This window comes from Malaclemys terrapin, chromosome 7 (assembly GCF_027887155.1).
Source record: "Malaclemys terrapin pileata isolate rMalTer1 chromosome 7, rMalTer1.hap1, whole genome shotgun sequence".
NCBI lineage: Eukaryota > Metazoa > Chordata > Testudines > Emydidae > Malaclemys > Malaclemys terrapin.
Window position 1 is genome coordinate 97,607,071 of NC_071511.1, and position 23,125 is coordinate 97,630,195.

A 23,125-nucleotide genomic window follows, 5' to 3' on the forward strand; every position below is an offset into this window, starting at 1 on the left:
CTTTTTGTATTTCTTTCTCAGATGTAGCTATACACTGGATACAATATTGTTGAAGTGTACAATATTCTGGCTTATGTTATGGATTTTTTTTTTTTTAAAAAACCCTCCCTGCACAATTTCCTTCCTGTTTTGTTTTTATAAATAGATTCCTGCCACAGGAGAGCAGTGGAGAGAAGCTTCAAGTTCAAGAGCTGTGGTAGGAATGAAGTTACACATCCGTTATTTCAGGCATTTAAATAAAACAAAACAAACCAGACACAGACAGCAGATGATTTACTCAAAACTAGTTTTATTTTTTAAAAAAATCCAAGTGCATAGCACTCATCCAGATTCCATTGTTGTGGATGTTTTGCATTTATGATCATTTTTAATTATGCCATTAAATGCACATTCTGGTTTGCTCAGTAAGAACTTGAAGTAGTGTATTTAATGGACACTGGTAAAGCCCTTTTTCAATAACACATTGGAATTGTTCACAGTGCACGCTTTCTCTATTTTCATTGATACTGTAATGTCAGACACAAACTAAATAATAAATAAAAAAACAAAAAAAGCATGTAGTGGATTCTTTTAAAGTTAAGCCTAATGCCTTAAAACACAATCAAAATACCCTACTATATGTAGACTTTGCAGTATTAACTAACTGAATAATCACCCCTATAATTCCAGTGTTAATTACCTAATTTTATATATAAAATACTTGAGATAGCTTTACTAATATTTCAAAAGAATCTATACTGCTCCATCACAATTAAAGATGACATTTAGCCAAGATATGCATTTTACAGACAAATTGCTACAGGCATCTGCTGTTATTTCAAGTCATGGTCCATCAGAACACTGTACATTCACATAAACGAGGTAGTTAGAGCACTGAAAACTTGGACCTAGCATTGCAGTAAACTGAAATCTGAAGATGGAAGACAGTTTCCCTTTTGGTTCTATTCCCCTTCTCTCCAAACTTAAATGAAAAACAGTTCAGGCATTTTAGGAGGTAGGAAACTTGCTTGCCCTATCCCACCAAAACAGAAATAATTTTGGGGGAGTGATGGAGGGAAAAAGAAAAGTGGCTCTTTGAGGAGGTAAAAATAGTTGATATTGTGCTCACCTGAAAGTTTATTCTCTAGCATGAAGTAGAGAGGCTTAATTTCCCCTTACACATTCTCCCAATCCTCCACTCCACCTCTCTCCCCATGAGAAAAGGACAATTTGAAACATGATGAGTGTTAAAATAACTATAGACACAGAGGATTTCTTCTCCTCCGTAATAAAGGATGGGTTATTGCAACATATGGTTCAGCTCCAGGAAGAGCCATCAGAACAAGCAGAAGTATCTTCATCAACTACTGAATATTTTGAGATGGCTCCCTCTCCCAAGTTAATCGTCCATATTAATATTGATGTCAAACACCCCTTCTTTCCCACTCCTAATATTCTTTGCAACATACAGTGTGCGTGAACTTCCACTGATCATATAGTAATAGAAGGTCTGGCCTCATGTCTGCCATTTAACCATGCTTTTAAGTGCTGCCATTAGAAATTAAACAAAAAACAAACATACATTTAAACCAGTAGGGCTCTCTCCATCAATTCCCTCTCCCGTACCAGATCAGGGGGAGTCAACTGCCTGATTTTGTAAACAAGGAACTTCTCCATTAATATACTATCCTCAACACCACCTTCATCCTCTGGGGCTGGAGGAATGAAACTTCCTACTCTCAGGCCATCTGATTTGTGGGTGATATTGAAGCTCAGACAGCTAATGAGCATCCTGCCTCTGACCTAGCAATACACTTTTGTTCCAACAGTGAGAATGCCGATCTTGCTCTTCAATGTGAGACTTCTGTGAAGCAGAAGAAGGAGCTGCCACAGCATTACCTGAGAACTTATTTCCCTCCCACCCTGCACCAAGCCTGACATACGAAATACTGACTTTTTGTAAGCATTTAACGGTGCCTTTTCTGTGTAGAGAATGTATAGACTGAAAAACTGGAGGATATTTTGTATTGGTTGTGTTAATAAAATATTTAAAAAAAATCACAACCATGAGTTCTGGTACAGTATTAGTTCAGCTTAAACTTAAGAAACTACTACTACTCTGTAATCACTTGATAACAAGATTGTTGGGTGGCAGGGAGTAATTAGGACTACACTTCTACTTTATACACTTACAAATCCCTTTGGTACTCTGCACTGTAGATGCCCTGAAAGAAATACCACCCTGGATTACACCCAGTTAAGTGTACACACAAGCAGCACAGAGTCATTCTGAATAGATAATTCCCTGAGTTAGTGAGAAAGTGTTATTCTAAACATCTAAATCAAAAGGAAAATATGTAACATCTGTCCTGTGAGGCACAAGATTTAAAAACAAACAAACCAAAAAAAGTCAGTTACCTCAAGTGCCTTAAATTGGACATACATTTTACATTATAAGAGCATGAGCAAAAAAAATGACAAGTGATTGCATTACTGATTTAGTCAGTGAAAGTTTCTCTCTACATGGCCCCAGTGTTTCTGGGGAAGCCCATCATTGCTTAGTGGATTCTTAAGTTTCAATTTACCGAAAGTAAATCTTATTCAGTACTATATGGAAGTATTGCATAAATATGACCTCTTCAAAGTAATACTGTATATCTCCTTCATTAAAAGATATGTCTCTAGCCAGTCCACAGCCATTTTTCTTTTGACCTGAATTTCAAAAGTGGCTGTTAAGAGCACACAGTGCACTGGAGTGTCAAAAGTATTAGCACATGACTGCCATCCACACATTCCCTTTAGAAAACATACTACATGCTCGTTCTTTGCAGAATCTGTACTTGAGCTAATCGGATGCCAATCCAGCTGTTTTCCTTCTGGAAAGAGTGCTACTTTTATTTAGATTGTTGCCCTCAAACTTATTTGAGGTTTGACAAAAATTAGGGTATCTAAATTTGTATTCATCACCTCTCAAAGCAGGGAGTAATACAAGGATACCGTCCATTGATCTGGTAACTCCGGTTGTACGAGACACTTATACATGGCTTCACTTCTATTGGAACTGCTAGTGACATACTAGCACCAGTCTGTATGTGACCTCGAGCCTGAACACTGGATTGTAAGCCAGCAGGGCAAGTCTGCAGTGGGTAAGAGGACGTGTGACTAGTTGACACCATCTGCTGACAGTTTTGCTGTTGTGAGGTTTGATGGTGATACTGTAATGGAGCTTGATGCGCCTGGAGATACTGTGATACATGTTGTTGAACATGAGCCTGCTGTGGAGTTGGAGTCTGGGTAGGAAACGCGCTCTGTTGTGCAGGCTGGGCATGTTGTCCTTTTTGCTTGTTTGCTTCTTTTACGTCATTATCATGAGCACTATAATACAAAGAGAAAATAAGACCATTTTAGTCAACTTTATGTATAGTTTTAAGTGTATCCTAACTGTAAAACTGCAACAACCTTTAAATATCAAAAACTATTTTTAAAAGGCCATTTAAGAAGCAATTCATATTCTTTAAAGATGTACACTAGGAAGTTTAAATGATTTTAAAGGTTAGGCCCAAGAACTTTCAAAAAGGCTACAATGTTAATAGAAGTATTTGAATTTAAGAGTTAACGAAAGTAGTCTGCTTGGATATAAAGAAGTCAGAGCAGTAACATTTGCTAGTACAACATTACAGTGACAGTGTATGAGAATCTGAAAGTGACATTTTTGGTGGCTAATCTGCTCCTAACAATGAATGATTGTATTGTGACCATCTCAACTTCTCTGAGTCATTGATACTACTGATCATGAGGGACTACTGACTTGCTCGTGGTGCCTTGTTGGAGTGACCCTGCAGTCGCTCTTCCCCTTCCTCTTAGGCCTGCCAGAGAGGTGTTGAGTACTTTCTTTCCCACCCCAATGGCATTCTTGGTATCCTTATTCTGCCACAAGGTTTGATACTGTAATGCCTCGTGATTACTGTGTACAGTATGCAAGGCCATCAAGGGAGATAGTTATGGGCTAGAGTGCCACCTGCATGGAGAAGACAGTTTCTCTTCAAGTCTGGATTCAGATTTTTCTGTTCTTTATGTGCTAACCAAAGTTTGGACGTCATTGGAGATCTGTTACAGCACCCCAAAGGCACTCAGGTGAAAGTCCTCCCCTTGCTTCCCCATACTCCAATCTTTTGAACTTGCTACTTGACTGCCTACCGCAGCCCAAGTTTGGTGATGTTCAGATCATGCTGCATGTCTTTTTTCTTCTGTCGTGCTTTTGTCTGAGTATTTTATTTGCTGGGAGGAGGAGGGATGAAGGAGTTAGGTCAGGTGAGGTTTTTTGAAAAGCAGAGAGGGACTGACTTTAGGTTGGCTTAATAAATATTGTATAGTACCTGGGTACTTTTGCCATAGATGCTGCACAAACTCACTACTAAATAAACTACTGTTTTTGTAAATATTGTTTTTTAGTGTAAGTGTCCTTTAAATATACCATGCTGTTACAGAGACAAAGCCTTTACAAATGAGAAGCCAGCATAAACTTACATTAACAGTCGTTCAATACACGGAACCAGGAAGTCCCAGGAGTATGCAGTAAGACGATGCAGTCGAGTTGGCCATGTTGGAGAGAGACGCAGGATAATCCTTGAAGAAGCCACACATGCAGTAGCCACTAACGAAGGAGCATAATTTAAAAATGCATGATCTGGATAGACACAAAAATTGTTTAGATGAGTCAGACACAAATATTATTTAAGAAATAAGGTTGCATTAACTAAACCATGCAACACACCTTGCAGAGATACTTCCAGAAAGTAATCAGCATATTTTGCCATGTATAACTTCGTCTTCTCTAAGGAAACCATTGGCCAGCCATCGTGGAGATCTGTCTCATGGACGGCAATTGAAAGGTAATATTCAATGAAGTGAGCAGCAGTTGGGAGGCACAAGTTCCACTGAAATGTTTCTAGCAACAACAGCTCCATGTGTAGCAAGTTCTGTTTTGTTAATACCAGATTCATGTTAGTCATACAACCCAAGCTGTTCAATTGTTCGAGCTTAGGGACACTGTCTTCCTTTTCTTCAAATTTACCTTGGGGTGGGGGAAGAGGAAGAAAAATATAATTAGAAACATGAGTACAACATACACCAAACTGCATTTGCTGCTATCTTTAACATTAGGGTACTTTTCAATGTAAACACTTGCTATACAATTATTTTGCCATGTCAAATAGGCTCCTGCATGCAAAACTCAATGGGACGGTTCTGCTGAGGAGAGGAGAGGCATACTGTCAAGGGTTAAGCTTCAGCAGATAGTTGCTATGCAACCTATAGGATATTACAGCAGTGTCACACTTCCTGTTGTCTCTTCATAGCTTCTCTCACACAAACAAGAGCCAGTTGCAGAGAGAGAGAATACTGATGATGGTATGGTGTAGCCTGACGGTAATTCATAAATGACTTCTTGTTATTCATTAAGTTATCCTAAAACCTATCCCGGTAACTGCTTAAGTACCATTGAGACTAGCCTTAATAAATAAATAAAATAGTGCAAGAGTCCGCCTTTAGTTTTTAGCTTAAAAAAAAAAAAAAAAAAAAAAAGTCTTTCCCTGTTCAAAGTGCAGTAGGAAGAATCAACTTGGTATAGAGGCTCTAATGATTTCAGTGTTTACAGGTACATTTAAATTCAATAACTGACTTAAACAGAAATTGAGCCCTTCGGTCTAAATCAAGTGAGTTTCAGTAATCTGTATTGTCATTTGCATATTGTCATTTATGTAGACTTCCACAATTGTCCCTCCTTTTAAGTTCGTCAGTACTTAGATTGTAAGTCCCAGAAGACAGGGACCATCTTTTTGTTCTGTGTTTGTACAGCACCTAGCACAATGGGATCCTGCTCCACACTAGAACATCTAGGTGCTGCAGTAATATAAATAATAGTAGTAGCTCCACCCCGTCCTGGACTTTGCCTTATCATACGTGTATGTTTTAGTCTAACATGAAGTTATACATGTAAAAGCCCAGCAATAATGGATGCAAGTGCCACATTTCTATGGAACTCGCCACTGTTTTGCTACCCCAGTTTCACCCCACTTTTCACCTTCTGTAGAAAGAGTGTAAGAAAGGAGGAGTTATGTTCTTTTAGTAAATAAGGACTCTTCAGTAGCAGTGGCACTCAGTCCACCGAATTAATTCCCTTGGTTCTTCCAATTGTGGAAGGTACCTGTTTACTGTAACCATTTTGTTCATATTTTAGTTCTCACAAGAGGATATAAATCCAAAAGTGACATTCAAAATGTCTTCAGCACCTACAACAGATGAGACTTTTCTCCTTTTTCTGTGTATAATTTGGCAACTTGGGAGGTGGCAGGTGATTGCCTTTAAAAAGAGGGCTCGTTTTCTTGTAACTCCTTCTTAAATTTTATTTTAAAAGCTTTAGTCAATTTATTTGTGATGTAGCTTTTAGTGTTCTTTCCCCCCACCTTCACCAAATACCAACACAATTTGAAAGTCTTGAGAGAGGCCCGCATATTGGACCAAATTCAGCTGTGCTAATCTTTTATACATTATTTTCCTTCTAAATCTGCTTGATCACCTCAGAATGATCCTTTAGTTGGTACAAGAACCTAAGTCAGTTAAGTTAGTGCCAAGTATCATGGGGTAGCCGTGTTAGTCTGGATCTGTAAAAAGCGACAAAGAGTCCTGTGGCACCTTATAGACTAACAGACGTATTGGAGCATGAGCTTTCGTGGGTGAATACCCACTTTGTCAGATTAGTGCATAATACTTACTTGCTAAAAGTAAACAGGAAAGAGCAACCACATGTAGCTGCTGAATGGATATATCATAGCGGTCCATGAAGAGGTCCAGTAGATAGACAGCAAGATGTCGCGCAGCAGGACAGAGTCTGAAACGATTGCTCACAATGGCAATCAGGTCTGCAAAATATCTTCTCAGATTTAACTGGGGAGACTGGCCTTTGTAGGAGGGAAGCTTCAGCTCCTAGACAGAGAGCAGCATCTAGTTGCACTACAACCACTATTACTTTTATGCAAATACACTTGCCAAAAATACATAAGAAAATTGACTGGATTAATACATAAAGGAATGTTCAAAGCAGTTTTTAGGAGGCACCGTCATGATTTTGCTGTTTATTTTCACATAGTGGAACTGTTCTCTTGCTGAGGATGCCTATTTATTATCTTATGACACCTATACAAGGAGTATCTAGATTCTACAGAACAATTATTTAAAATAGAATGCTCTTATAAAGCTCACTTGGCCCAAAACTTAGAAACAAACAAGCCAAATATGGTTTTACTGAACATAATGACAGACTGACAAAGAAAAACCCTTGTGGCATGGTCCGACTATAAAAAAAAATAAAAAATCAGACTCTGAAGGGACTGTTCCAAGGACAAGAGCCTTAACTGCTAGGACAGTGTTCTTCACTGTGGAAGGCGGAATTCCAGGCAACTGCAACCAAAACAACACAGCTGATCTCCACTATCACAAATGAACAGAGAGAAAGAGCTACACTCTGGAACTCCAAGATTTGATATGGTTTGGGATCATAATGCTTATTGTAATAACATTTCCCAGCAGGGGGCCTATTTTGAGACACCAGGTAGAGTTGAGATAACTGGAAAGTTTACAGATCCATAGACATTCAGGCAAGAAGGGACCATCACGATCCTTTAGTCTAATCTCCTGCACATCACGAGTGTAAGGTAAATTCTAGAGTTTTAAAATCATATGATTATCTTTAAAATAACCAGCCCTTTAAATAGTTTCAAACCATAAGATTATTAAAGTTGTCAGACGTTATTTACTTTCCTTTGCAATTAGAATCTATTGTACTTGTTGTTTCTTGTACATGGGCCCAGTAATGTGCATTGCTTAAGTGATCTGACCATCAAGGAAGTTAATGCAATCACCAAAACTGCTTAGCCACATTTTTACTAGGTTAAATCATTGGTAACCTATTTACAACTGTTTGGGGATAAGGTAAGCCTTATTATCAAGAAACAATATCCACAAACACTGACATGAGTCAGCTCAGAGCTAAGAGGGGTTTCAAAACAGGATTGCCCTAACATTTATTATTGTTACTGCACCCATTTATAGAGCACTCTTCTACATAGTAGCTCTTTTTTTTTTAAACATAGTTTAAACTTGGATTTATTAATACTTCTAGAAAAGGGCCAAATGCACCAAGACCAAAGGGCAGAGATAGGGGAATATCTGTGTAAATACTCAGGATTCAGTACAGATAATCAGGACAGTATATACTTAGTGATGTTACATATCTCAGCAGTTCAGTTACCACATGTTCTGCTGGAGCCAAGTCTTTTTCCATGCAGTTTTCAATTAACTTGACTTTAAACTAGCATGTTTATTTTCCTTTTATATAGCAGATTTGGAAATAATGACTGTTATACATTTACGACAAAATTTAGCACTGACATAGTAATTGTGCTAGAGGTTACCACACTTTTTATTTTGCAGTCTGCCTCCAGGGCGGGTACCAGAAAATTAGGGTCCAGCATTCTTAACAAGGTGGGGAACTTTCTTCCAAGACCTGTAGCACTGGCCTCCGCTCTAATAGCCTTTTAACAACTCCTCCTCCTCCCCCTTTGCCTGCAAGGAGCCAACCAGCTTCACTGTCACATGTTAATCAATGCCTTTATGTACTGAGAGGGCTGAAACGCAGTGCAAGCAAGTGCTGCAGTTCAAGTGTCAATTTACTTTATCTAACTTTAATGACACTGGGAACATATGCAAACCCTTGCACCTGAGGAGCCCAAAGCATCGTGCAAAAACCCAGTGAATGAATCCGTCCTCCCAACCCCCATAGGAGGATCTTTGCACGTTATGCAGATGGAGAAGCTAGTTTTAAGATTTCAGTACACGTGGACTTAAAATGCCCAGACACAGGATCCCCCGTGGCTAAATCCTCTGAGAGCCTAACGATAAAGGCTTGAGACAAAAGGAACAGTCAGTCGCCCTGCCCTTTGACCTGTCCGGGCACTGCCTCCCTCGCTCCCTTTTAGGGACTGTCTGAGACCGTCCTCCTCTCCTGCCACTCAGGAAGGGAAGAGCTGAGCCTCCTGCCCTGCTCAGTCCCCTGCCAGCCGAGTAAGGGGTCCGGCTCCCTCTGCCGCAAAGTCACCGAAGAGCCCTGGTCAAGGTACCTTGTAGCGAAGCGCTTGGTGGATGTCGGCAGCCAGCTGTCCTTTCCACCACTGCCCCTCCAGCTCCATGGGACGGGACAGGACAGGACAAGGCGGCAGAGAGTCACAGCGGCACACGGCGAAAGGCAGCAGCCGAAGCCTGCGCAAAAGGGGAAGAAGCGGCGCCCGCTCAGTCCAGCCGCGAAGCCCAGTTTAATTCTCGCCCACCTCCCCCCCCTTAGTCCCTCTTCATTTGCACCCAATTAAAAGCAGCCAGTTACTCCTCTGCCCCCAGCGCACGCTCGGCTCTCTCGCCCTTCCCCCGGGGAGGCACCAGCAGCCCCGCTCCCCCGCCACAGCTGATAGTCGTGCACGTTTCGGGGCGGGGGGAGCTGAGTGCAGAGACCCCAGGGGCACTTCTTGCTAAGGCGCAGCATCGTGTCTCCCCCCCGGGATCCCGGCTGGGCTCCGCGCCAGCCTCGCACTGGAGCTGGCCCTTTTTTCTATCAGCGCCGGCTGTAGGGGCACAGACTCCGCCGGGCGGGTGCCCGGCTCCGGGGCAGCCTCATCCCCCGGCACTGCCCAGAGAAAACCCAGCAGAGGAGGCGCTGAGCGGTTTGCTGGTGCAGCGGGGGGCGCAGAGGAGCAGGGGTCCCGGCAGCAGCAGCCTCCCTGGCTCCCGACACAACAAAGGGCTTGGCATGCAACCTCCGCTGCTGCTCCGCCAGTAACTTCCCCACAACTCCCAGTGCAGCCTCCTCTTACCCCGAGCAACGGCCCCGCTCACAGCCCCGGCGGCAGGAGAGCCACAGGCATGTCCCCGGGCATCTCACCGCAGCGCTTCCCTGGAGCTCAGCTCTGCCATGGGGCTGAGCAGCTCCCCTCGCCCATTGTTAAAGGGCTAAGCAGGCAAGTGTGTATACAAAGCCAGGGAGCAGGCACATGCCGCTGGGCCTCTGCCAATCTACTTTCGTTTTACATCGTGGTCTGGCCCAAGAGCTCCAATCACGGCCCAGCATTCACGGGCGCACAAGCTCTCCACTCTACTGCCACATGCAAGGAGCCTTTGGACCCATTGGGCTGCCGTAGCCGCCCAGACTGAAAGATTTTGGGGGGGCGTGGGAAGAGGAGAACCATGGGACGCGGCTTTGCACAGCCTGCTTTTCCTTCACGTTTCCAGCCGCTTAGGGGCTGCTAGCGCCTCTCTCTCCGTGTACACGCCGCCTTTGTGCTACATATAAGTAATGAATGTCTGTATATAAGTACACACATGAGTGTCCATAGCGTCAGGAAGGGTTGCAAAGGGAAGGCAAAGAAGGAGAAAAAACGATAAGCGCGTGTTTTTCTTTCTTGGCATGAGAGTAATCTGCAGATTGCGTGGTGCGGGTCTCTGCATGCAGTATGGTGCAAAAGAGAAGGTAGGATCAGGTTTCAGGGAGAAGTTCCCTGAGGACCTTGCACTTTAAACTGGAGGAGTTCTGAGTTGGCTGGAAAATGCTGGGTTTCAGCTTCAGAAACACTGCAGTTCCAACTCCTGAAAACACGTTTTTGTTTAATTGTTGCTTATATTTTATCATTTCAGTCTTCATAATTTCATTAAATTATAGTATCACTGGAAGATAGATACCATAATTCACATTAACTGTTTATGGATGAAATATTAATTCCTAGTAAGTACTGCACAGAATTAGGTGCCTATTTAAATATAAAGAAAGGGACAAGCTCTTTCTGTGTAATTTTAGTGGCTAGAGTTTTGATCCAATGTAATTCACCTTAAAATTAGAAGCTTTTCCAAATTCTTCAATTTCCTGAGTTAATTTTAACAGACACTTATTGGTTAGATAACATTAATAAACACTGTTCAGAAGCAAAGCCAATTTATAGTAAGAATTTTATGTAGTAACAAAATGCATAGTCCTGCAAAACCCTGTTGTAGAATATAGAAGCACCCTGGATTTAGAAGTAGACAAGATACTCTTATTACAAAACTCTAGGAAGTTCACTACTTTTTGTCTATTTCAGTGTGATATTTGGTGTTTTTCTTGAAGTCCCAGCTGGCGGTGTCAGGAGATTGCATGAGAATCTCAGCTTTCATTTAAAATAAAAAAGCAATTTTTTAGCTAATGGTTTAAGAGAAAACATGAAGTAAGTGCACCCTAAAAGTTCAGAAACCAAGAGGCAAAGAAAAAGATCCCAAATTTCATTATTGTTTAAAAAAAACCTCATGATTTTAAGCAAATCTCATTATTTTGGGGGTCCTGATTCATGTACACTTGGGGTTGACAATACCGGAGAAGCATCACCCCCAGCCCACATTCTCACATATTAGCTCCTCACCCTATGATAAGAGGATAGGAGCACCCAACCCTTGGGTTGCAAAAAGGCAACAGGAAAAAACGACTCCGCTCTTAGAACTACTTTACTTGTCAGTTCTTGTATGCTGTGAAATATATAAAGACCAGGCAGAAAGTTTGTAATAGTAATTTACACACTAAAGGCTTGTCTACACTGGCATGCTAAATTGGCGCTGTTGTGTTTGATGCAGCGGCATTGATTTAGCTGGTCTGGTGAAGACGCCATAGGTCAATGGCAGACCACTCTCCCGTCGACTTCAGTACTCCACCTCCCCGAGAGGCAGAAGGTAAGTCAGCAGAAGAGCGTCTCCCACCGACATAGCGTGGTGTAGACACCGTGTTGGTCAATGTAAGCTACGTCACTCAGAGGGGTGATTTTTTCACATCCCCCGAGCAACGTAACTTACATCGCTTTAAGTGGCAGTATAATTCAGGCCAATAGCCTACAGACCTGCAGATTGAATGAATTGACTTCTGTCATGTGTAAAAGGTTATTATGTAACAAGTATTTGTGTTTCTGATTTAGCAATAGGCATTCTGCACCTGTGTGATACTTAGGCTATCTTTTCCTAGACATTTTTTCCATCAGCAATTTGTTGTCAGTACTTAGTACTTGCTACAGAAATCATCTACCAGATACTCCTGAGGGAATTCTGTGGCACTGCTCATGCACAGTATTTATGTCCCCCGCAGATTTCTTTGTTTCCCCACAGAAAAATGACTTTCTGATGGGGAAGCAAAGGGAAACCACAAGAGCGGTCATGCAACCCTTACCAGTAGTATGTTTCGGGTGCCCAGGGCAGCCGAGAGAGAGGTAAATCACTGTGGGGCAGAAGGCATAACTGGGAAAGACCCGGCTGGTGGCTCCTACCCTGCACTGGGCTCAGCTGCTAGTCCCAGCTGGGCTGGGGAGAACGGGACTTCCTCTTCCCCTGCATGGCATCCAGGGCTGGGTCAGACCCACTCCCAGATTTCTCCCCCAGCTGCAGGAAGCTCTGCAAACTCCTCCACCATCAAACCCCGCTTCCTGCACCCATCTCTCCACAGCTGCAGAGGGAGGGATTCCTGTACAGGGAGCTGGTCCCCTATCCACCCAACCCTTGTGCATCCAGACCCTCTTGCCGAGCCTTACCCTCCACACAGAACCCCCTTGGCTGAGCCCCGCTCCCCCTGCACCTGGACCACCCCGACAAACCATCTGCACCCAGATCCCTATCCCACCGAGCCTCAACCAGCTGCACCTGGATCCCCACCGCACTGAGCCCCACTCCCCCAGTACCTGGACCCCCCCACTATAGCCCCCCCGCTGATCTCTATCTCCCCCAATCCAGACCCCACCCACTCTGAGCCCCAACCATGTTCACCTAGACTCCCCTGCAGAGTCCCATTACTGTGGCACCCAGAACCCTGCAACAAGCCCCTGTGCATCAAGATCCCCCCACACTCAGATCCCCCACTGAGCCACCTGCACCCAGATTTCCCCACACAGAACCCTTTCAACCCACACCTGGATCCCCCCACGCTAAGCCACTCTACACTTGGATCCTGCCTTGCTGAGCCTACCTGCCCACACCTGGTGCACCTGGCACAGAGAGGCAGGGCCCTGGGATGTTTCTGGGGCAGGCCTGGTCCTTGTGCTGTGTCAGGGTTGGGTGCAGCCTCACTGCTGAGTCCATGTCCCAGGGGAAGCTGCACAGTGATCTCCCACTTCTGTGCAGCCAGTGGCCTGTGCTTCCCAATGCCAGGCTGAAGCCTCCACATTTATTTGACAAAATTTGCAGAATTTTAAAATATTGTGCATAGAATTTTTAATTTTTTTGGTGCAGAATTTTTATTTTTTTTGGTGCAGAATGCCCTCAGGAGTAACCAGAAATAATACTTAGCACTTTATAATGCTTTACCTCTTCAAATAACTGGTCAAAATTCAATTAGTTACTGAGAATGCAAAATCTAGAATGACATATGGTGAAAAGCCATGAAGAAGAAGTGATGTGGATACAGCTTACTTTAAAAGGAGCATACTGTAATTCATCATCTTAATACCTGCTCAGGCATGATTTACTCTTTAAAAATGAAACCATGTTTGGGTGTGGGTTTTTTTTTTTTTTTTTTTTTTTTGCATAACCAGTGTGATGACTCCTTGGCTAGGCCTGTAAAGGCCTGATCCTGGAAACACTTAGGGCTTATCTACACCTGCAAGTTTTGTGCCCCAAAACTGCCTTTTGGCGACAAAACAGCAAGAGTGTACACACTACAATGGGACTTTTGTCGTGAAAAACACCCAGTTTTTGTGACAAAAAACTTCCACCCCTATGAGAGACTTTTGTCTTTTCCCCTCCCTTTATTGTCGAAAAAGAGCCAGTGTAGACACTGCTGATTGTTTTGTAGATGGAACTGGCAGAGCTGATTGCTCTGCTCAGTGTTTTGATCTCTGCTGCCCTGCAGGCATGCGCCCCTCCCCTTTCAAATCTCCAAGAAGTATCTGTGTGCTGCTCCATGTGGGTAATCATTGGAATGTTCCTGTTCTGCCCGGCACTAAGAATGCAGCAGCAGGCAGACTGCTGCTGCAGGGCGAGGGGGACAGACTGCTGTGCTGCTTTGCCATTCCTCAGCACGGAGAGCTCACAGAGCTACTCATGACGCTGCTCTCGGCAGCTGAGGGGTCTGTGGGAGAGCACGGAGAGAATCCCAAGATGCGCAGCGATCAGCTCTTCCTACCCACAACACTGCACTGTGGGATACATACCCACCCTGTCGATAATGATGTCCCCAATGTGGACATGATCTATCGACAGAGGGGAGCAAGTGTGAACACCCTTTGGCGATTTTTGTTTTGTTGACTTTTGGTTGTCAACATAAGTTTTGTCAACAAAACTTGGTAGTGTAGACAAGTCCCTATACATGAGTGACTTTACGCAGGTAAGAAGTTCCATTGACTTCAGTAAATGATTCCATGTGCATAAGTGTTTGCAGAATGGGGTCCTAAGAGAGTTTCTACTATAAACATGATTTTTTAAAATGTTGCCTCTAAGTTTCTGGGGAAAACACAAAATCTTTTTTCTGTCTGAAATGTTCTGCTTGTGCATAATCTCTGCACAGATAAGTATATTTCAGGGAACTTTTAGAATAGTTGAATTAAACATTTTAGATGTATAGGACTTTGAAAAAGCAGCGTTTTTCAATTTTCGAATAACTTTTTATCCAGCTTCTACACATTGCTTGATGGGCAAATACTGTAGCTCCTAAAAATATTTTAAAACTTTTTTTTAAAGGTTGAGCTATTTACACCAGCCTCACTTTTTAAGATAGTGAAAGAATTTGTTATCTCTAAAGAAAGAAATAATTTAAATCACAAGGAATAGCCGTTGCATTCCAAAGGCTAATCATACTGTTAAAAAGTCCAGTAAACAGGATCCTAACAGGAACGTTTTCTTTGACAATGTTTTTACAACCTGCAAGAAATGTGCATACTTGAAGCAGAGGAAGTTAATGAACACCCCAGTGCTAACAACATGCTGCTGTGGATCCAAATAGAGAAGTGACACTCTCACTCTTACATACTGGGAGAAATTACTATCATTAGCACCACATGCTCCTGCATTGGAGGAAGTGACAATGTCCATTTTGGATGTTCATAAACACCAGGTGGATCATTCAGTTGCTGAATAGTTAGTGAAAAAAAAAGAAAAGAAAAGAAAAAAAGAATAGATAGTGTGTGGCTTATGTGGCAAATGCACTCTTCCTTTGATGATATGGGAGACTGTTAGCTGATAAAGATTACATGGACAGAAGGGACATCTGAGGGCTAATTTATCTTTATGATTATTTATATGTTATAGTTGCGGGGGAAATATTGATTCAAAACCATCTGCTTGGATGTGCATATACTACATATAGATGTGTACTACTGGCTTCCTGTCATTGTTACCTTCCTCCTTCTCTCCCCATTCCTTCAGATGGTTACACCCACTTACACCTGTATAACTTTTCTACCTTGAGTAGTTTCATTGATTTAAATTAAGAATGTGCATACAAGTTTGCAGAATAGGGGCCCATATGTGTAACTGTTTGCAATGTGAGTAGTCCCACTGAAGTCAAGGAAATACTGGTCATCAAGTAAAGGACTAATCGTGGATATTTACAAGGTCCTGATGCTAATGGATATGAAAGGAAAAAATATGAATGAGTAGGAAAGGGATGGGAAGAGAGATACAACAAGAAGAGCAGATCCAAATCTGAAACGGGGACTACACTCCTACCTACATAGTAATATAATATAGCAGAATACTACTTTTAAAGATGTATATTTGTTCTATCAGGTTAATCAAAACAATAGGATCGTCAATAATTTATACCAGAGAGAAAACAGGGAGCTTTCTTATCTGAATGGTATGCCCTTGTAATTACACATTTGAGTAATATCTACTTCTGAAACTTCTGAATGATCCACTTGACTTACCTTGGGGTTTGCCTGTAGTGGTTAGTTTAATATCACTACTTGTATGCTTTTTAATACCACAATATATAAAACCCATGTCCAGTGTGGCTACAACACACTACTTTTTAAACTGGTACAAAGTTTACTAACACTAGGTGTGTATGGATATAGACCAGGGTTTGGCAACCTTTCAGAAGTAGTGTGCCAAGTCTTCATTTATTCACTCTAATTTAAGGTTTCACGTGCCAGTAATACATTTGAACATTTTTAGAAAGTCTCTTTCTATAAGTCTATAATATATAACTAAACTATTGTTGTATGTAAAGTAAATAAGGTTTTTAAAACGTTTAAGAAGCTTCATTTAAAATTAAATTAAAATGCAGAGCCCCCTGGACCAGTGGCCAGGACTCGGGCAGTGTGAGTGCCACTGAAAATCAGCTCGCGTGCCACCTTTGGCACACGTGCCATAGGTTGCCAACCACTGATATAGACAATACTCTATTGTGGTTCAGCAACCTTGCTCAGTACATGTAAATCAGAATAAAATCAAACTCAGTAAATGCTCAGAATAAACAGTAGGCATGTTAATATTACATTTAATGGTATCAGCTAGGTTTATATTAGTAAGAAACTTTAAATAGACACTTTGAGCTACCAGCCCCCTAAAAACCTGGGACATTTCAGTGAGAGAAAATATGTACACAATAGGCATGAGGGGGAAAGAGAAGAGAAATATTTTGAAATGTAGGGTCTGATCTTGTGCACAGCTTGAATCACTTATGCATAATTGTGCCTCTCAAGGGCTATGAAAACTGTTCATTGTGCACTGGGGAGCTCTGGGAAGCACAGTCCCTCTTGGAGTTCCTCTTGGGATGGTGCAACTCAATGCTGTCTCCACTGGAGTTTGTAATTTGTGAAATCTGTCCCTAAATTCTTCCTATCTGTTTGTGGAATCATCAAAATGCACAGTGTTGAAGTCTCTAGGATTTATGGCTCTGTAATTCACAGGATTATAGTCTTAACACAGTTTCAAACACGCTGAGTGTTCTGACCAGCCCTTTAGGACTAGAATCCTGCAGTTACTTTGGACACTTGATTTTTATGTTTCTAGATTTGAATCTTGGTTTTTTACTCCTCCTGTTTGTTTGGTTGAGTTACTGCTTTCCCAAATTTTTGTTTTTTGTGTCTTGTAGAAAAAGAGAAAATGTAACTTTTAAAAATATAAATGAAAATTTTGCATGATATTGCAGAATGTAGCAAATATTTCACAAAAAGAACAGGAGTACTTGTGGCACCTTTTTGCAGATACAGACTAAGGTAGAGAAAGCGCTGCAGTCTGTCCACACTGACAGCTGCCCAGCGCACTATCGTGGCCATATTTGCGGCAATTGCAGCGCTATTGGGAGCAGTGCATTATGGGCAGCTATCCCACAGAGCACCTCTTCCCATTCTGGCGCCGTGGGTTGTGGGAAGGGGCATGGGTGCGGGGCATTCTGGGTCCTGTCCCAATGCCCCGTGATGCATCGCTTCGCATCCCAGAAATCCCTTTGTTTCTGTCCACCTTTGGTGCCATCTTCCAACGGTTTCTGTGCAGCGCGATCTGTCTGCGGGAAATGGAGCCCGAACTGCTGAGGCGTATGCTGACTTATCTCGCCAGCACGTCACATTTGGCTGTCAAACTATTCCTTAAGATCCAAAGTGACAGTGAGAGTGAGGAGTCCGATTATGCTATCGAGCTGCGTAACGCGTACGACATGAAATTGCTTGTGACATTCACGGACATGCTCAGCACCGTGGAACGCCGCTTTTGGGCTCGGGAAACAAGCACCGAGTGGTGGGATCACATCGTCATGGAAGTCTGGGATGACGAGCAGTGGCTGCAGAACTTTCGGATGAGAAAAGCCACTTTCATGGGACTGTGTGAGGAGCTTGTCCCCACTCTGCGGCGCAAGGACAAGAGATTGAGAGCTGCCCTGCCAGTGGAGAAGCGGGTGGCTATTGCAATCTGGAAGCTGGCAACTCCAGACAGCTACCGGTCGGTCGCAAACCAGTTTGGAGTGGGAAAGTCGACCGTTGGAATCATGTTGATGCAAGTTTGCAAGGCCATTAATTACATCCCACTCAGAAGAACCGTGACCCTGGGTAACGTGCAGGAAATAGTGGATGGCTTTGCACAAATGGGGTTCCCTAACTGTGGAGGGGCGATAGATGGGACGCACGTTCCTATTCTGGCACCACTCCACCTAGGATCCGAGTACGTTAATCCGAAGGGGTATTTCTCTATGGTTCTCCAGGTGCTTGTGGATCACCGTGGGCGTGTCATTGACATTAACACAGACTGGTCCGGAAAGGTGCATGACGCACGCATCTTTCGGAACACTTGGCTGTTCAGGAAGATGCAGGCCGGGACTTTTTTCCCCAGAGCGGAAGATCACTGGAGGGGAAGTTGAAATGCCCATTGTGATCCTTGGAGATCCCGCTTACCCGTTAATGCCGTGGCTCATGAAACCCTACACAGGGGGCCTTGACAGCAGCAAGGAACGGTTCAACTACAGGCTGAGCCAGTGCCAAATGACTGTGGAGTATGCCTTTGGCCGTTTAAAGGCCCGCTGACGATCTCTGTATGGGAAGCTGGACTTGGCCGAAAACAGCATCCCCACGGTTATATCCGCATGCTGTGCCCTCCATAATATTTGTGAAGGGAAAGGTGAAAGCTTCACTCAGGCATGGACCTCCGAGGTTGAACACCTGGAGGTTGAATTTGCACAGCCAGAGAGCAGGGCTATTACAGGGGCCCAACGCAGGGTTGCAAGGATTAGGGATGCCTTGAGGGAGCAATTTGAGGCTGAAAACCAGCAGTGATATCTGGTGTCCTGCATGGGAGTGAAGTGCAGTAGTTCCAGTCTTTAGGAATCAGTGTTTGCTAAGCTGACAAGCAGACTTGCAGTGCCTGTTTATTTCCTGGGATAAGGAGTCTTTTACTTTATGCAATAATAAAGAATGTTTTCAAAGCCAAAAAATCCATTTATTGAAAAGAAAAAAACATTATTTATTGAAAAGAAACAAGGAGGTGGAATGGGGAACGGTACAATCACAGATTCGCGTATGTCCTGTCTGGTGTGCTGTGCAGTGAGTGCTGCACTTCAGGATAGCTATACTGCATGGTGATGGGGGTTGAGTGCAGAGGGTAAGGGTCATGGTTTTCAGGGCTGGGTGGTGAAGATACTGGTGTTGGAGGCAGCGGGTGGCGTGAAGAACACGGAAGTTGGGGAAAGTGGGTTGGAGGTGACAGTGGGGCACAATGGAAAGAGTTTTGGGACAAGGGCTGTAGGGGGGGTGGCGTTTGCGTTTGCGGTACTGCTCCTCTTGCTGCATGGCTACGAGCTCCTGGATAGCGTCTGCTTGGCGCTCCAGGATTCTTATGAGCCGATCCGTGCTTTGCTGCCGTTGCTCCATGCTTTGCCGCCGGTGCGCTGCGTTTTCCTGGCGGATCCTGCTTTCTCTCTCCGTCCAGTTCTGTGCTTTCTCATTCTCTTTAATAGATTGCCGCATCTATTCTTCTTGCAGCATGTCTTCTTTGCTTTTTCGCGGTCTCTTCCTGAGTCTTTGCAGTCTCTGAGCAGGCGATAAGAGGGATGGCTGAGGGCTCAAGGTTGATGCTGCTGTATAGGCAAAATGCAACATTTAACAGAGGCAGCATTGTTTATACCAGACAGAGTAATGATTTCCCCATACTTAAGGAGTAGAAAACACACAGGGTCTACACAATTGCATAATTTTCCCGTCTGAAACAGAGCACACATATCCCACGGGAGCCTCAAAATGGTGAGTAAGGGGGACTGATTGTTTCAGGGCTGCACTGTCCTCTGGGTTTCTGTGCCTTGGGGAGAGCCAACAGCTTCAGGGGGCACCTACACTGAACACTGTCCCAACATTTTCCACAGGAGTTCGTCCTGGATGATATCTCGCTGCTGAGGGTGACCTGGGAAGCAAGGGAGGGTCTTCTACTGCAATGTGGCTTCCGCCCTGGCCCATATGCAGCTTGCCTGTGTGCAGCAATGTTCCCCATGGCACTCGCGGCACAGTGGCACGGACACGTTAGCCTGTCTGGGACAAGGACCACGGTGGCTCTCCCAATAAACCTGCGCAAGCACATTGCACACGTTCTAGATGAGACATTCGAGGAGATTACTGAGGCTGATTACCGTGATGTGATAAACCACATCAATGCACTATTACGCATCTAGGCATGCATGCCTAACCCTCCTCTCCCAAAGAGCCCGCACCGAAAAAATTCCTTCCCGAAAAAAAAACCCGCTTACCGGGAACCTGCTCTTCTGTTTGTCCTCCACCAAGTACCGACCGCTGCGACTGGCTACCTTCCTCCTGGCTCGAGAAGAGCTCCTGGCTGCATGGCTCCAGGGATTCCGGGGTGTCTCCATCCGGCCCACCACCATCACTCCCGTTTTCCTCCTCCTCCTCCTCTTCTTCCCCCCCCCCCCCACCGGCTCTGAAGTGTTCATGGTGGTGCTCAGAGTGGAGGTGGGGTTAACCCCAAGTATCGCATCCAGCTCTTTGTAGAATCAGCAGGTCGCGGTGGGAGCACCTGAGCGGCCGTTTGCATCGCGGGCTTTGCGGTAGGCACTCCGCAGCTCCTTCACTTTAATCCTGCACTGCAGGGCGTCCCGGTCATGGCCCCTTTCCATCATGTCCTTTGATACCTTCCCGAAGGTATCGTAATTCCTACAGCTGGAGCGCAGCTGGGACTGTACAGCTTCCTCCCCCCAAACACTGATGAGGTCCAGCAACTCGCCATTGCTCCATGCTGGGGCTCGCTTGGCGCGTGGAGGCATGGTCACCTGGAAAGATTCGCTGATAGCACTCACCGCCATGCCGGGCTGAGCAAATAGGAAGGGGATTTTTAAAATTCCCGGGGAATGTAAAGGATGGGTCACATGGTTGGTTACCTGAGGCCAGGGCAGTAGAGTTTGAACTGATGACCAGAGTGGCTAGAACAGGCATTGTGGGATACTGCCGAATAATTCTGGAGGCCATTCACAGAGCATCGGGCGGCCACACTGGCGTCACAGCACTGCAGCGGCAGCGCAATACTCGCTATTTCTCTCGGGGAAGTGGAGTACATGCAGCGCTGCAACCACAGAGATACAGCGCTGCAAATGCCTTGCCAGTGTGGACGGGGAGCGAGTTACAGCGCTGGGGGCAGTTTTACAGCGCTGTAACTCGCAAGTGTAGCCAAGGCCTAACATGGCTGCTACTCTGAAACCTGCAAATATTTCAGAGTCTCTTGAGCTCCACCATTTTTCCACATCAGTGAGTTTCCCCTATTTTTAATATAAAGGCAGTGTTGGTTTTTGTGTTTTGTTTTAAATAACAGAGGTACAGTAACTATAGAGTACAACAGTTCTTAAAGCTCAATATATTTATATAGCAGTTGCACTCTGTGTGGCGGCTGAGGCACCTTTAAGATCTGAAGCACTGTAGACGGGCAAAGTTAAAAAGCCTTCTCAAGTGAATCATTCACACTGTGTGTTATTTGCCATGCAGTTAATGTAATGATGGGGAGTTAGAATAGTTAAGTGTATACTGATTCTTAGGAACACATTCTTCCACCACATTTCAGTGAGCTGGAGGTTGAGGACGTTAACAGGAGGAAGCTGTGGCAGAGGGGGGCGACTGCCTCCTCTTAGTGTCACTTCACATCTCTCACCCCTGCCAAGCCCTGTCCAGCTTGCTCTTCCAACTCTAGGGTTACCATACATCCGGATTTTCCCGGACATGTCCGGCTTTTGGGGGTTCAAATCCCCGTCCGGGGGGAAATCCCCCAAAACCGGGCATGTCCGGGAAAATCGGGAGGGAGGGAGGGAGGGCTCAGCCGGGGCCTCTTTGGCCGGGGCCGGTGCGGGGCCGGGCCGGGGTCGCGGGGCCGGGGGCATGGTGCTGGGCAGGGAGCCGGGCCGGGCGCGCGGTGCCGGGCCGGGGTCCAGGGGCGCAGTGCCGGGCCGGGCTGGGCGCGGGGCCGGGCGGGGAGCCGGGGGCGCGGGGCGGGGAGCCGGGGGCCGGGCCGGGAGCCGGGCCGGGGTCGCGGGGCCGGGGCCGGGGGGCCGGGCCCGCGGGGCCAGGAGCCGGGCCGGTGTCGCGGGGCCGGGGTTGCCGGTCCGGGGTCGCGGGGGGGTGCGCCGGGCCGCCGGGGGCAGGCAGTGCTGGGCGGGCCAGGGGTGGTCGGCTGGGGGCCGGGGCCGGCACCCCAGGGCCCGAGCCGACCCAGGCTGGTGCCGCCGGGGGGCCAGCCTGGGCCGCGCCTCCTCCCCCCACACTCCCCCCACACTCCCCCTTACCTGCTTCAGGCTTCCCGCGAATCAAATGTTCGCGGGAAGCAGGGGAGGGGGCGGAGACTCTGGGGAGGGGGCGGAGTTGCGGCGTGGGCGTGGGCGGGGCCGGGGCCCCGTGGAGTGTCCTCTATTTGGAGGCACAAAATATGGTAACCCTATCCAACTCATTGCCCCTCTCACCCTAGTTCCTCAGGCCCATCTGCCACCTGCTTCTGTGTAATGCAGCGGATAGGCTGCTGCTTCACTCCACATCTGCCTCTTCTGCAAGGGACCTGAATAGACACCCTGCATGATAAATACCGCCTTGCTCTGGTGAGAAACATCACCCATGGATAGGATGACCAGACGTCCCGATTTTATCGGGACTGTCCCGATATTTGCTTCTTTGTCCCGCGTCCCGACCAATGTTTGGTCGGGACACTAGACAAAGAAGAAATTTTCCCTTCCGCTCCGGCGCTCGGGCCCCCCCGCCCCGGCTCCGCCCTCTCCTTCCCCCATTGGCTCTCTCCCCAAATCCCCGCCCTGGCCCCGCCTCTTCCCCAGCATTCCTCCTCCCTCCCAGGCTTGCAGCATGGCGGTGCAAGCCTGGAGGGAGGAGGTGGCGGCGGTGGTGCCTGGATCCTGGAGCTGGTGAGTCAGCTCCAGCACCCGGGCACCGGGCGGGCAAAGGGGGGCGGGTAAGGGAGGGAGACAGGGGGGCTCAGCTGTGAGCCCCCCCGCCGCGCCAGAGGGCTTCTGCCCGGGCTGCTGCACCTGGGGCTGGGAGCGCAGTCTGAAGGCTGCTCCAGCCCTGCAGCCCGCGGGGCAGCGCGGTGGGTCCGGTCGGGGGGCAGCGTGGAGCGGGCAGGG

General features: G+C 45.8%; 1 protein-coding gene across 1 annotated transcript; it reads right to left on the minus strand.

Moving 5' to 3' along the window:
* Positions 1-282: 282 nt before the first annotated feature.
* Positions 283-10,016, minus strand: CCNJ (cyclin J). The gene is made up of 6 exons (XM_054034814.1): positions 9,900-10,016; positions 9,156-9,294; positions 6,753-6,963; positions 4,754-5,053; positions 4,507-4,666; positions 283-3,354 (listed from the first exon to the last, which is right to left on the minus strand). The coding sequence occupies exons 2-6, from the start codon at positions 9,222-9,224 to the stop codon at positions 2,943-2,945; spliced, it is 1,152 nt and encodes a 383-aa protein (XP_053890789.1). The 5' UTR covers positions 9,225-9,294; positions 9,900-10,016; the 3' UTR covers positions 283-2,942.
* Between the last annotated feature and the right edge of the window lie 13,109 nt (positions 10,017-23,125).

Excerpts from the sequence above, each read along its gene's own strand:
- CCNJ (XM_054034814.1), bottom strand. The coding sequence starts at position 9,224 with ATGGAGCTGGAGGGGCAGTGGTGGAAAGGACAGCTGGCTGCCGACATC. Across the intron at positions 5,054-6,752 it reads TTCCTGTTTACTTTTAGCAA|GTAAATTTGAAGAAAAGGAA; the intron begins GTAAGTATTATG and ends CCCCACCCCAAG. Across the intron at positions 4,667-4,753 it reads TCTGGAAGTATCTCTGCAAG|ATCATGCATTTTTAAATTAT; the intron begins GTGTGTTGCATG and ends GTGTCTATCCAG.